Genomic DNA, 15321 nt, shown 5'->3' on the forward strand with positions numbered 1-15321 from the left:
AGTCTTGTTCGCCTCTAAATATTGGTCTTTCATGGCCCTCTGATTTGGGTTCAAGCTATCTATCGTTCATGTGTTCACCTCAGATCCGTACAGCCTTTACACTGGGTAGGTTTAATATCTTACCTACTAATGTACTAAGAGCAAGATTTAATAGACCATTGGAAAGTTCTCAGTCATTTTCTTGCGACCTGACCTCAAAAGAGTCCTTGACCCATGTACTTTTGTATTCTACCCACTATACTGATTTATGTCATCAATTTTTATATCCATTCCTGGAAAGCTTTCATGGTTCAGATACAGACTTGGTCCGGTACCTGTTAGACGGGAGAAATGAGTGCCGCTCATCAAATGTAGCAAAATATATATATTTAAAGAACTGTCGAGGCGTAAATTCCTCTATATTTCTTTGCCTGATCAATGATTGATGGTTACCCTGAATGTTTTAATTTTGTTTTCTTGTTGGATTGTCTATGCCAATAAAGGTGAATGAAATGAAATGAATTTAGCAAAAATGCATCATATGTAAGCAAAACATCCATCTTAAAAGATGGGCTGTGACATCATCAAAACTCTCTTTCTGTAGTTACACAGAACTTTCTGTAGTTCCACTGTAGTTCCAACTCTTTCTGTAGTTCCACACACAGAACTGTAGTTCTGTAGTCCCACTCTCCTTTTGCTGTCTTTGTCTTTATCTCAGTCCCTTTTTATTTAAGTAGCAATGGTCTATTTAACTCCCTTTGGCTCAATTTGGAATGAGCATTGTGAATTCTCTGAGCATTTGGAAAACCATTCAGAGTGTTTTCCAAGACTTCTTTGCTGGCTTGTGATGTTGGTGCAGGTTTACTATGCAGGACCTGCAGGATTCCTCTGCTCTTTAGGAATTGTAGTTTGGTTTCATTTGCTCTACACCTACCCCAAAGCACCAGAGAAATTCAACTGGCACCAGTAAAACACTCCTTTGAGGAACAAAGAAGGCTCTTCAGTTCTCTATGAGTGACATCAATCACATGAAATATTTGCGAGAAAAGTCAAGAGAAGCAATCCCAGAACAGACAATATTATCTAAACCATGGGTGTCCAAAGTTTTTGGTAGGAGGGCCACATTGTCTCTCTGAAACTGTCGGGGGCCGTGGTAAAAAAAGAATTAATTTACATTTAAAATTTAAATAAATTTACATAAGTTTACATAAATGAATTTATTAAAGATGAATTTATATGAATGAATGAAGGTCTTGCAACAGCTCAAGGCCTATAAAAGGCCTTGCACAAAGCAAGGCTGGCCTTTCCTTTGCTGCCGCTACTGCATTACAGATGTGAAACAGCAAGCAGTGGAGGGAGCCCTCACATGAGAGGTCAAACAGTTGCCTTCATGCTGAGAGCAGTTGCTTCGGGCCAGTGTGGGCTCCAACAAATCTCTGGAGGGCCAGAGGCTCATTGGAGATAGGGGCTCCCTGAGGGCCGCATTGAGAGGCCTCGAGGGCCTCAAGTGGCCCAGGGCTGGGGTTTGGGCACCCCTGATCTAAACCAAAGGCTGCTTGGTTGGATGATGTGGCCATTTAATTCAAAACATACAATAATAATTTCATCAAGAGTAAAGGGCCAATATTAAAGGATTTCCTTTATTCACATAAAGGTGCGTGTTTCCAGTGGGTAGAATAGGATTACAGCCTCACAACACAATCCTATGTATGTCCACTCAGAAGTCCCACAGAGTCCCAAGTAAGTGTCTATAGGACTGCAGACTAAGTCTTACTGAACCAATGAGGTTACTTCTGAGTAAGGTAAATACCATTTTCAAACACCTCTAAGCTACTGGCATTGGATGCCTGATGCACTGAAAACTGACTGCACATATGAAGAACACGATTTAACATTATTTATCTAATAGATGTATATCCCACTTCTCTCAAGTTGGATTCAAGGTAGTTACCAATAGAATTAAAGTGCATATGACAGTTTTCAAAACAGAATTTTTTTTTAAGCAGAAAAACAATATATAAAAAAGAAATGAGAAGGATGAAAAGAAAGATAAATGGGGCTGTCTTCAAACTCCACCAAAACACTGGTCAGTAGGGGGTCAACTATACCTCATGCCAGGGCCATAGCTAGGGGGACCAGGGGGTTTTTGCCCCCCCTGAGCCAGCAGTTTGCCCCCCCCGGTATTTTTTCCACACTTGTCATGTAAATGTGGTTGAATGTCCTCCAATTTAGCCCCTGTTCCTTGAGAGCTCAGCCTCTCCCTGCAGGCAGCCTCCTCCAATCAGCTCAGGCTGCTAATGCTTAGTAACTCACCTTAGGGGCCAATCATAGCGACCTGCTGATAGTCACAGGACACCAGAGAGGTGGGCATTGAAAAACCTGGAGGAAATGTGCTCAGTGCCTTCAATCACCTTCCTGGGAGCTGAGTGGCTGTGCAGGCACTTTGCAGGACCCTGGAGGCTGCTGCTGAGTGAGTCTGGCATCATTTGGAAGTAAGCAGGTAGGAGATTTTGGATGGGCCATTTCTGCTGTTTGGGTCTGGTAGGGCCTTTCTCTTTGGGGGGGGGGAGAAAAGCATGGCTCTGGTATCTGAGATTTCGGATGGACCATTTCTGCTGTTTGGGTCTGGTAGGCACTTTCTCTTGGGGGGGAGAGAAAAGCATGGCTCTGGCATCTGAGATTTTGGATGGACCATTTTTGCTGTTTGGGTCTGGTAGGGCCTTTCTCTTTGGGGGGGGAGAGGAAAGCAAGGGTCTGGCCTCTAAGATTTTGAATCTTTCCTAGAGATCTCAGAGGTTTTTTTTCATGGGTATTGGATATCTATACCACCAAATAAACAGACATTTACTCTGAAGAACCTGAGTGCAAAAAAATCAGTGTTGAAATCTTCCAACATGGACCGTTTTGTTGTAAGAACAAACCGAGCTTCAAACTCATGTAATCAAGAAACTTTGGAAACAACAGGTGAAGACAGAGGTATCATTGCTTCTGCTAGCACCAGTAAGGCAATTAATGAGAAGACTCCTGATGATTTAGCACGAGTAGGTGAGCCTATTAAACAAATTAAACTTGGTAAATATCCAAAGAACAAAGATGACAGATCATTCAGATCAGAGTGGTTTCAACATTTTAAGTGGTTGGAATATTCTTCAAAACTAGATGCTGCATTTTGCTATCCGTGTTGCCAATTCGTTCCATTTACTAAAGAGCAAGCTTACATAAAAAAGGGATTTAGCAATTGGAAAGCTGCATTGGATAAAACTAAATCAGGATTTTGCAAGCATGCTTCATCTGATACCCATGTGCAGGCTATGTTAATGTGGTCTGAAAGAAACCAAAGAACTGATTCAAACACATCTATTTCAACTCTTTCAATTGTTGACATCTATTGTCAACAATTAGACAATGTGCTTGAAAAACATAGGTATTACATTTCAAGCACTGTTGAAATCATTCAGTTTCTTGTAGCTAATGAGCTTCCAATGAGGGGAATATACAACACTGAAGAACATGTGGAGGAAAATTTATTTAAAAACCTTTTCAAATATACCTTCAAAAAGGACCCAAAACTAGCTGAATCTTATAAAATTATTCCAAAGAATCCCACTTACCAATCCCCAGAAATTCAAAATGAAATAGTTAAAGTAATGACTGATCTCATTCAAGAGGAAGTTTCCAATGACATAAAGAATGCAAAGGTCCCATTTTTTTCTGTCTTGGAGGATGGAACAAAAGACAAAAATCGAAGAGAAAATATAGCAATTGCTACTAGATATGTTAAAGATGGTGAAATTTATGAATCCATGCTATCCATAGAGACAACAACTGCTTTGGATGCTGAAACTTTTACAAACACAACTCTAGGTATGTTCCAAAGGTATGGTTTAAATCCTAACAATCTCTTGAGCCAATGTTACGATGGAGCATCAGTTACGATGGAGCTCCATCAGTAGGATGGAGCATCAGAGTGGCAAGAAAGGTGGTGACCAGGCATTAATTTAAAAAAAAAACTGAAGAAAGAAATTCCACACGTCCATTGTTTTAACCACAGGCTGCATTTAGTTGTAGTTAAAGCAGTTGAAGTTGTGCCAATGGTGAGGGAATTTTTTGGACAATGTGTGGAATTATACAACTTTCTGTCCCGTGGGGTAGTAGCTGCTGAGTATGAAGGCAAAGCTCTTTCTCATCTGCTGGAACAGAGATGGTCAGGACATTTTCAGGTATGTAGGACAATTTTTGAAGAATACAAACATATATCAGAAACGCTTGAACTAATATCAATAAATAATGGAAAAAGATTTGCTGGGGAAGATGTGGTTCTTAGCACTGGTCTCCATCTTAAGTAAGGAAGAAATGAAAGTAGTAAAACATTTCCTTGAGAAGAACAAAATTGAAAAGCGAAATTTCTTCAGTGAAATATACAAACACTGGAGTGCCTTTGAAGATTGTTTCAGTATGTTAGGGGCAGTAAGAACTTTTGCATGTAGCACAGCAGTTTGTGAATCGACCTTCTCAGTGCTTACACGAATTAACAGACCTCAAAGACTATCAATGTCTCACTCAAGAATGGCTAATTTAGTATACCTAGCTTTTGAGCTAAAGAGAACCAAGAATTTAAGTGTGGAAAAGGTTCTAAGAAGATTCTATTCTCAGAAAGATAGGAGAATTCAGCTCTACTAGGTAGTTTCAAATCTTCTGTACCTTGCTTTTTAAAAGTAATGAATAATGTAAAAAACTAATGTTCCATGGCATTGCTATATTTTACTTCAATATCTTTCCTCTTGCTTTTAGGTAAAGTAAATTTACTTTTGTCATCAGCAAATGAAAGGCTTTCAATACAAGTAAATACTACCTGTATCATAGTGATATGTTTTACTTTTGCAGTGTTTCAAGTCTGTGTATTGCACTGGTGTCCAAAATGAAAGCACAAGTAGCATGTTATTTCTACGTAGACAAATAGATTTTACATTGCATATAGAGATGCATTTATTCTATGCAGATCATTGTTAGATTGCTTTACAGATAATGAATGCATCTTTAAAAAAAAAAAAAAACACAATCCAAAATATTTCCTCCTAATGAAATTTGGGTTAGTTATGGGTCTTTGATGTTTCTCCATACTTATCCTTCATTTTGCACACCAGTATAGATACCTAATTGCCCCCCATAAAAAATGGTTGCCCCCTCCCACCTCTAGGATCCTGGTTATGGGCCTGCCTCATGCAGGATGGAGCCACTGCCAAGGAGATCCTGTCATATGTCCCCACTAGCTGCATCTCAGACAGAAGTGGGATGAGGCAAGCGAAACCTCTTTGACAATCTTAGGGGATGGGAAGACTCATACAGAGGAAAATGGCCTTTGGGATCCTTGAACCCCAAGCCAACATTAGTTTTGTGCAGACATTCAAAATGTGTACAGTGATTACACATGGGTGAGACCAGAATCAAAGCGACAGCTCTGTGCTCAATCTACACTTGCTTTGTGTTCTGCCTATGAAACCCCTAAACACAGTGGCATAGCTAGGGAACTGGACACTTGAGGTGGGCCACTCAAAGTGAAAGGTAGACCTGGTCCCCTCCTCAACATCCCCTGGTGGAGTCTAGGTCTACCCTTTGCTTCAGGAGGCCAGTAGAGATTCCCTCCACCAGAGGATCTCAAGGCAGAGGCCAGGTCTACCCATGGCTTTGAACAGCTGGTAGACTGACCTCCACCAAAGGATTTCAGGATGGAGGCCAGATCTACCAGCTGATCAGTGGTGCATTTGACACCCCAAGTGTACTTGACAACTCGGGCAGATCCCCCACTCTCCTGCTCTTGCTACACTATTGCCTACACATTTATTAGGTCATTTCAGTACTCAGAGGCCCTCAAAGCAACTCACAATATGACGATATAATATTAATAAAATTACATAACTAAAACATAAAGAGCAATATAGTATATAACCTAAGCTAAGATCAAGGATGTCACACTTGTTTCATACAGAGGGCCAAAGTTAGTATTCATGGTGCCTGAGGGTGGGAAGTGATGTCATTAAGCAGATGATAGCCAGAAATAAGCACTTTGTTCTCACATAAAACTCATTAGCTGCAAATGAGAGAAGAAAAAAAATGTGCAAATCTTGTTCATATTGTCAAGGTATGAGACAGCCTGATTTTCAAGCCAGGACAGCCCAGTTATAACAACGGCCAGATAAATTGCTTCTGGGGGCCGCATTTGGCCCACAGGTCTTATGTTTTACACCCCTAAATAAGATTGACAAAATGAACTACCCTTGAGGTTTCAGCCAAAATGGAAGGGAGGGATAAAATCATTTAAAAAAATAAATACAATAATGTACTCATGGCTGGCAAGAATCATGCATCTTTACCACACTCATAACTTTGAATAAAGGACCATTGCTAGCCAAAAGTAGACTCTTGTCAAGCAACAGGTAGGAAGCACTGGAGCTGTGTGGGGCTGGCTGCAGTGGTTCTATATTTTGATCCTATCCTCAATCCTGATACCTTATGGGAAAGCCCTACTCTTGCCATGCTTTTCCTACAAATTACTAAGGTTCAGTTGGCATGTATGCAGGACTGGGACTTTGCTGTGGTGGCCCCCACATTTTGGAACTCACTTCCACAGGGGGTATGACATGCCCACTCAGCTTTTTAAAAGAGCTCCAAAACCTCCCTTTCCATCCGACCTTTGGGACATGATTGACAGGGACCTTGCTATTATTTCAATATGTTGCAACGCATTTTCTAAGCAGCCTTGGGAACCATGGGAGAAAGGTCAGAAACTGAAAGGGAAAAAGCCACTTCGTTATTATCAGTGACAGTTCTTTATGCTGGCTTACTTTGCTGCTGTCTGCATCAGCGCTGCAGGAACATAAGCTTTGATCCTAGAATTCCAGTCTGTAGATAGCAGGCAAGCAGAAACATACATATAAATGTGGGAATGCCTGCACTCTCTGAACAGAATAGAGAGATACAGAGCACTTCACTTATTGCTGCTGTCAAACTGGCCTCTTTCACTTAAATCCTCTCTAAATGAAATACCTAAAATATTTCAGGGCAAAAAAGGGATACCTGCCGTAATGCTGTTTAATCTTTGAATACATATTTCACATTTGTCGTACCTTTGCCGTTCACAAAGGTTAATCCACAGCATGGAAAATTCTTTGCCCGTCACCCAAGACCTTTAGCAAACTAATCCATGCGATAGGAATTGTGATCAGCCTTGATCTAATTTTGCAGCCTTTGCCAGAGAAAACAGCCTTTTCGTTTCTTCGTACTGAAGCAGCTCTGAATATAAATGCCAAGCTGAAAACATTATGAATACTTCCTTGTCACCACAGAAGGGTGAAATTCCATTATCAATAATAATAACACACATGAACATATATTGTAATCCAGACAATGACAACTTAGGGTACAACTGACAAGGGTTTGTCTTTTTCTTTTTTTCGCCCCCTTCAGCCTGAATTAAAATTCTGATTACTGCCATGCACTATGGAAAGGCAATGACAATCACAAGCTTGCAGCAGTAATGCTGGAGGATAAATCTATTATCTTGTATTGTCTGAATGGCTGTAATGGCTCCTATCTTTACAACAAATTGAATAGACATGCTCATCCCTAATTATACACCACACCCCCTCCGACACTGCTATTTGAGCCTAATTGTAAAATAAGAGACCTCAGGTTTAAACGTAATATCCCAGCTAATTATATTCCAAACACATTAAATGATGCAGGGAGCAGGAGAAAAGAGATACTGATCTGCTTTATGGGCTTAGTTTACGGTAAAACAATGAAGTTACCATATAGCAGCCAGCACCCATCCTGAGATTTAAAATACTAGCTTATGTGAGCATGCAGTGAAGAGCCCTGGGGCAGAAAAAGAAGCTAAGAAAAACACTGACACTTAAAGTGCTTATGTCTCTTTGATCAAGTGTTATTTGACGTTTTGGTTTTAAACTCTGACTGCTTAATCTGAGTTAAGTCAAAGGCGTTGAAGGCTATAGGAAGGGATAGCTGAACAGGAATCACTTGAGATAAAGGAGTCTTAAGCAAAGGTCCTTTGCTTTGCAAACTCAGTGCTTGAATTTGTCTCTTGAACCTGTCTCCCTTTACCCCATCCTTCATGGCTGCTGGGTTCTGTGCCACTCTGCATGAGGCAATTATGCAAAATCTTTAATGAACGCCTTAAACAGGTCATTTTCAAATATTCCCAGTATTCACACTGCCTGTCACCTGAAGCCACCAGAGATGGGCACAACAGATGGAAATTTGTAAACAGTGCTGAGGCTCAGGAGGGATGAGGGGGGCAGACGCAACTGCACAGACTTCCATCATTGTTGATGTCAATGATGGCTGGATGTCTGCAGCGGCTGGTGTGAGGCCCGGCCTGGCTGGTGTGAGGCCTGGCCTTCCCAAACATTTTAGCACCAGGACCCACTTTTTTAAACAACACTCTTTCGGGACCCACCTAGATTTACCAGACTTTTTAACAGAGATCTAAAAAGAAATAATATCTATTTGCTTGCTTGCTTGTTTGTTTATTAGTAATAATAACCAGAAAAAACCTTCAAACTTTATCTCTCTATCTTTACACATACTTGCAAATTGCAGGAACTCAGCTCTTTGCAGGGCAGTTAGCAGCTGAATTGCAGCTGAAACCGAAGGAGCTCAGCTGTTTTCAGGGTAATTAGCAGCTACCGTATCTGATCTTTCAATAGCCTTAGGGTTTGAGGAAATTAGTTATCTGATCTTTCCATCACCCTTTGGAAAGCCACCAAATCACAACCCACCAGTGGGTTGCAACCCACAATTTGGGAACCACTCATTTAGACAAATAAAGTTCTTTTATGACAACCTTGGACTAGACTTGCTTCTTCCTTGGATCTCAAAGAACTTCAAGCCCACAGCCAGACAAGGTCACTGGCCATCCTCCAGTTTGTTGGAGGAGGAGAGCATCAAGAAGCATCTCCATCTTTTGGGCCAAGCTACAGGAGTGTGCTGTCTCCTTCAGCTTCACTGTCCCCTAACTTCTCCTCTTCTCTCCTTTGACATGGTATCTGTGTCACCAATGCAGAGTTTTCCACATTTGTAGGTGGCATAAAAGACTACATATGAATGTTGGTGGGAAAGAAAAGGGATTTCAACTCTCTTTCACATATGCGAAAGGGCAGTGCCTTAGAACCCTTCCTCATCAATTGTCTCAGCCCTCCCTTGGAAACCTCAAGGGCTAGAAATGACCTCTTTAATCATGGAAGCTAGGAACTATGTAATTTATTTTGAGCATCGCCATTAAGGAAACCCCATGAAATTGTGACTTAAAGGGTCAGCATGCCTATGAGTGCTGTTTGAGAAGAACAATACTTGACAGCTGTGGCCATCAACCCAAAGAGAATGTGGCTGTACAATTAAGAAGATCTCTTCATTCCTGCCACATGCAGCTGTTACTCAGAGTGCAAATCAGTCTTCTCTTTTCTCTTCTCACTATTTCTTTATCGATGTTATCATTATTATTTATTTTATTTTTCACATTTTATAGCATTGTTCCTCTAAGGAGCTCAGAGTGGTGTATATAGTTCCTTCCCCTTTTTGTCCACATAACACTAAGAGGTAAGTTAGGCTATTACACACTATACTTATTACAAATAAAGTTTCCAAGTCCGACATTGCCATAAGCATGAGGTTTATAGTAAAACCCTTTCCTAAATCCGCAGTGTGTGGCAGTTAAGGAATGATTAACAATCATGCAGTTAGCACACTAGAGCTGTTTTCTTACAACATTCTATTCATATGTGACCCAAAATAACCCTCCCATTTTCACTGCCCCATTTTTGGCGGGGGTGGGCATTCTGACAGGGATGTTGCAAAATGGGGTCAAAAAGGATGATGAAGGACTGACAGCCATCATTTTATCCTGGAATTCTCCCTGAGAATACTCAGTATCAATCTGGTGACATAGCATCATTCTCAGGGGAATACAAATGGCAGCCACCAAATCACCAGAAGCATCACCACTATGTAAACCACTATGTAGCAGCAAGGAAAAAGGGAGAAGAGTTGGCAAACAGGTAAGCTGGAACTCTCTCTCTCTCTCTCTCTCTCTCTCTCTCTCTCTCTCTCTCACACACACACACACACACACACACACACACACAGAGAGAGAGAGAGAGAGAGAGAGAGAGAGAGAGAGAGAGAGAGAGATTCAGTCTAGAAATTCTAACTTTCAGGTTACATTATATTATATTACAAATAAAGACATACCAGACTTCCTTAATGAAGGAAGTGTTATTAAAGTGGCAGGGGCCACAGGTTAACTACTGGCAACACTTGGTATTATTGTTGCCATAAACAGAAAACTTTGCATGAAGAGATTCTCCATGTTATTGGGCTCATCTCATGCCCTTTCTAAACACAGTGCTTCAATGGAGAAGTGCAGCAGATGACATTAATCCATCAAGAGAGTGATGGAGGAAAAACTATGGTCTTCTACTTCAAAAAAGCAATTTCCCAACCATTCACTTACAGCACAGAGGGCTGTAGCTGAGTGACAAAACAGATGCTTCACATCTATAAGGTCTCCGATTTAATCCCTGACCTCCAGTTAAAAGACACCAGCTAGTAAGGTGTAGAAAAGCCGATGACTCATGGCAGCACCTGTCCTCATCAGCATCATGTCACATTGAGGAGAAATAAGTCTCCCAACCTGTGGCTCCTGAGTACTGCTGGAGCAACTACTTCTTTCAGAAGCATCAAATTACATATTGCCTGACACTTTCCTTCCTTTGCAAGATCATCAGTACATCACTAGTTCCAATACTGTTAAGTGGAAAACATGCCAACGCAAGCTAAGTCAGATACACAGCAGGAGGTCACTTGTAAAAATAACAGCAACAAAAGAGAGGCCCACCTCACCAACTAAAAAGGAAGTTGCCTTAAGGTGAGTCTAGAGTCAGACCATTGGCCTGTCTAGTTCAGTATTGTCTACACAAAGACTGGTAGCACTCTCCAGGGGCCTTTTCTAGCCCCTGGCTACCTCTCCAGACAGACAGAGGTCTTTTCTAGCTCTACCTGGAGACTGAACCTGGAATTTTCTGCAAGCAAAGCATGCCCTCTGGAACTGGGCTACAGCCCCATCCCCCATGACTGCTTCATATCATATTAATGTGGGATTTTTTAAAAAGTGGGATAGAATGTTGCAAAAGAGTTAATGTTGGACAACTAATTAACATAAAGGCACAATGGGAATTTATAGCTGCTAACGTTGGAAAAAGGCTCAAAATGTTTGGCATTGGAGATTCCAAATCATTTAGTGGATTCCCAGTCATGTTTCCAAACGTTAGCACCTTCAAATCACTCATTTTAATTCCAGAGATCAAAAATACTGCAGATTTGATATACTGTCCACTTCTCCATAAGGTAGAGTGGATGTGCTGTGAATTTCTGTATCATCTTGCATACCAAACCTCACCTTGGGGAATGAATACTGTTAGGAAAACGACATATGATGTGCTTAGCTGGCTACATGAAAATAAAGCTTACACTCTAATTCTGATTTTCCCATTTGAGCCCCAACTCAATTATAAAACAAAATCTGGAGCCACGGTGCAAGACTAGATTCAGCTCTGTGTGCACAAGTAATCAACTCCAATTCCCTCTGCCCAATTTAATTACAAAACAACATTTGGTGTAACGGCTAAATGCATACCAGGTGACCTCTTGCTTCAATCTGTCTGAAGCATTTACAAGACTCCTGGCTCTGCAGTCCGACTGGCACTGTCATTTTCATTTTATAGACCATTTTGAGCACACCATTGTTAACAGAAATGCTTCCTTCCTACATTTACACAAGGCCGATGTATGTGTGAAAGAAAGTAAGCAAAACTAAGTAATTATCTAATTGCATTTACTCACAGTCCTGATTTTTGATCCTTACCATTTTCTCCTTTTCTGCCCATCCACCTTTTATATTCCTTTGGAGGAGCTTTTGTAGCTAAGCCCCTTGGATCTCTCATTTTAGCTGTGCAACAAGCTTTTGTTTACTTAGGGCGCAATCCTAACTCGGACTTGGGCCAGCCCAAGTCCCTTGGGCCGGCCCAGGAGGGTTGCAAACGTGCTGTAAAGCACATTTGTGCCTCCGTGGGAGGAAGCCGCATCGGTGCATCCAGATGTGCCGACACTCAGAGGCTGGCAGAAGCCTCCGTGGTGGCTTCCTCGCAGCTGCTTATGTCGGCACGCCTGCGCTGACACAAGCGGCAAAGGTAGGCATGGGGGGCGTGGAGGAGGCGGAAGGGAGGCGCTTCTGAGCGGGGGGAAGGCAGGCAATCGGCGGCCCCACAGGCGAGCACGCAGGGAGCCGGGGGGGGGGCTGGGACCCAGCAGTTATGCCGGACTTCTGTCATTACCACAACATTTATAACCTATAAAGGACTTTTGCTTCTAGCCAACACATTGACCATGATTCAGAGGTCCACATGTGTAGACAATGGCTTTTCTTTAAAATTTTGCCACAATCCACTCCCTCTTCTTTGGATACGTACTAATTTATTTTAAACCTGCAGGAGTTCAAAACATAGTTTTGGATGGAGAAAGGCAGATGCCAGGAATCAGGGGGGGGGAAATTATTTAGTGTAATTAGTCTGTGGAACTCCTTGCCACAGGAAGCGATGATGGCATCTTGCTTAGATACCTTTAAGAGGCAATTGGACAAATTTCTGGAAGAAAACTCAATCACAGGTAACAAGTCATGATAGGTATGCGCAAGCTCCTGATTTTAGAAGCAGGCTACCCCAGAAACCCAGATGCAGGAGAAGGCACCAGGACGCAGGTTGTGTCTTGTTGTCTTGTGTGCTCCCTGAAGCATTTGGTGGGCCACTGTGAGATACAGGAAGCTGGACTAGATGGGCCTTTGGCCAGATCCAGCGGGACTCTCATGTTTTTATGTTCTTAGTGGTGTACTCTCAGCCCCTAGTACACATAGTGGGAACTCAATCCACTGAATTTGTTTTTAAAAAAATATGCAGAAAATCTCTCAACTCCTCCGAGTAAATGGATGACAAACAATAGAAATTTGGCAGAGCAACCTACCATCACTGTTGATACAGACCACTTGTGGGATCTGAGTGCCAGGTCCACATTCCTTCTCATTGTCTGGAATGCACTCCTCCAGCCTTACTATCCTCCAGTCATAGCAAGACGGCTCTTCGCATGGGATAGCTTCAAGCAGATGAGGGCAGTTGCTGGTGCCTCCTGTGGGTTCATTTGTGATGCGACGTTTTCGTAATTTAAAACCTGAAATATGAAAAATGAGAAACCTTTATCACCACGATTTTTACATATGAGATGGAACCACCGTTCTCCACTCACACTGTAAACTAGGTGTGGGTTGCCAAATGTTTCCGATATAGACAGCTGTGATATACCGTTCCTTATGACTACTAATATAAAACATTAAAACATTTTAAAACCTTAAGTAGTGGACATCGCTATAATAACCAGCTTTAAGAAACCTGAACTCATCTCTGGCTAATGAACTGAATCTGAACTGAAATATCAAAGGAATCATCCAAATATAAGCCTAGCTTTCGAATTCAAAGAGAGAAATATTTCATCTTTATTTCCAGTTGGATCCTTGCCTTCAGCAGTGTGTAGCATCACTGCAGGTGGTCAGACACTTACAGCTCGATCCTAAACAACTTTCCAGCACCGATGCAGACATAATGCAGCCCTGAGGTCAGGGAACAAACATTCCCTTACATTGATGAGGACTCCGTGACTGCCTCGCTCCTCACCCAGGATGCAGCAAACACCCTGTTGGCACGGCCGCATGGGCACGAGAAAATTGGCTTAGATTGGGCTATTAGACTATAGACTAAATCACGTTCATGTATGTTTTGGAACTCATCTTTGCATACTAGACCCAAGATGAGCACAATTAGGCAGGGTTCAGCCTGTTAAAAAGCTTCTGATAGCTCTCTTTTAAAATATCTTGCTTTTACTCAAAACTGGGAAAGGAATAATGTTTTATAAATGCCTCCTGATTTCCAGAAACACTGCCTTGTACAACTCACAGGATGGAAGGAACCTAGTTGAGCGGAACAGGAAGGCCAAGAACTCTTTAAGAACCCAGCAATTTGAAGAGGAAACCTGAGGTTTCCACTGAAAGGCTATTAAGAGTTTGCGGTTGTGTCAACAAAACCCCATTCAGCTTCCAGGCTGAAAACCTTTGAAGAGCGATGACATTTATTTGGCAGTAGTGGATTGTGTGTCAATGGTTAATACTGTAACATCCTTTAAAAACTCTTAGCGATATAATCTGTCAACCAAACATGCTTTACTCATTCATGCTTCACTCAACCCACAATTCATGGGCATGTAATCAGAGATATAATCTGTCAACCAAACATGCATCATTCATACATGCTTCACTAGACAATTCATAAACTGCTGCTAGTCTCAGATTCAGACTTCAGGAAGCAAGTGAGGAGTGGTCCAGGTGTGTCAAACATAAGGCCTGCACACCAGATGTGGCCCTGGGAAGAAATTTATCCAGCCCCAATTATAATTTGGGTTCTTCCAGCATGATAATTGGGCTCGCTCATATCTTGAAATTATGAACAAGATTTACATATTTTCTCTTCTGTCATTTGCAGCTAATGAGTTTCCATGGGAGAACAAAATGCTTATTTCTGGTCATCATCTGCTTAAGGATGTCACTTCCTGCTTAGTGATGTCATTTCTGGTCCTCAGCAGGCACCATGAATGCAGCCCACTATTTGAAAAGATTTTGACACCCCCGATCTAGACCGACCATGGAAAGCATAGAGAAGGAAGCAAACGAGGGAATGAAAGAATAAGGAAATGAGTTCTAAGAGAAGTATATAGCTGTCTAGAAGTCACTGTGACTGCAAGGACCTGAAAAGCATTTGAAAAAAAAAAATAGATAGGAGAGGCATCTGGGGGTTCCTTGGGTGGCTTTGGCTAACATTTAAGGGATTTTAGAAACCTTTTGTCTCGAAAAAGAACAAAATAACATTTTCAAATATAAATATATTTTCAAAATCATTGCTTCTCATTATACATTGTGAGGTAGGTTGCAATCCTATACATGCTTATCTAGGAATAGCTCCTGCTGAAGTCAGTGGGACTTACTTATTAACAGATGCGCATAGCTTTAGGCTGAAAGTGAAGAGGTGGATAGAATTTTAGGCTTCCGTGACTGAGGCCCAAATCCTAAACAACTTTCCAGCATTGGCATAGCTGTGCCAGTGGAACATGTGGTGCATCCTGCAGTTGGGTGGCACTCACAGAGGCCTCCTCAAAGTGAGGGAATGTTTGTTC

General features: G+C 41.7%; 1 protein-coding gene across 1 annotated transcript in view; it reads right to left on the bottom strand.

The window, feature by feature from the left end:
• Positions 1-15321, bottom strand: part of THSD7A (thrombospondin type 1 domain containing 7A) — a 251866-nt gene that overhangs the window by 112152 nt on the left and 124393 nt on the right. The window contains exon 7 of the mRNA XM_066628571.1: positions 13069-13272. Within this exon, the coding sequence (XP_066484668.1) occupies positions 13069-13272 (204 nt within the window). The remainder of the gene's footprint in view (positions 1-13068; positions 13273-15321) is intronic.

The sequence above is a fragment of the Tiliqua scincoides genome, chromosome 5 (genome assembly GCF_035046505.1).
Source record: "Tiliqua scincoides isolate rTilSci1 chromosome 5, rTilSci1.hap2, whole genome shotgun sequence".
In the NCBI taxonomy this organism is placed as follows: Eukaryota; Metazoa; Chordata; class Lepidosauria; order Squamata; family Scincidae; genus Tiliqua; species Tiliqua scincoides.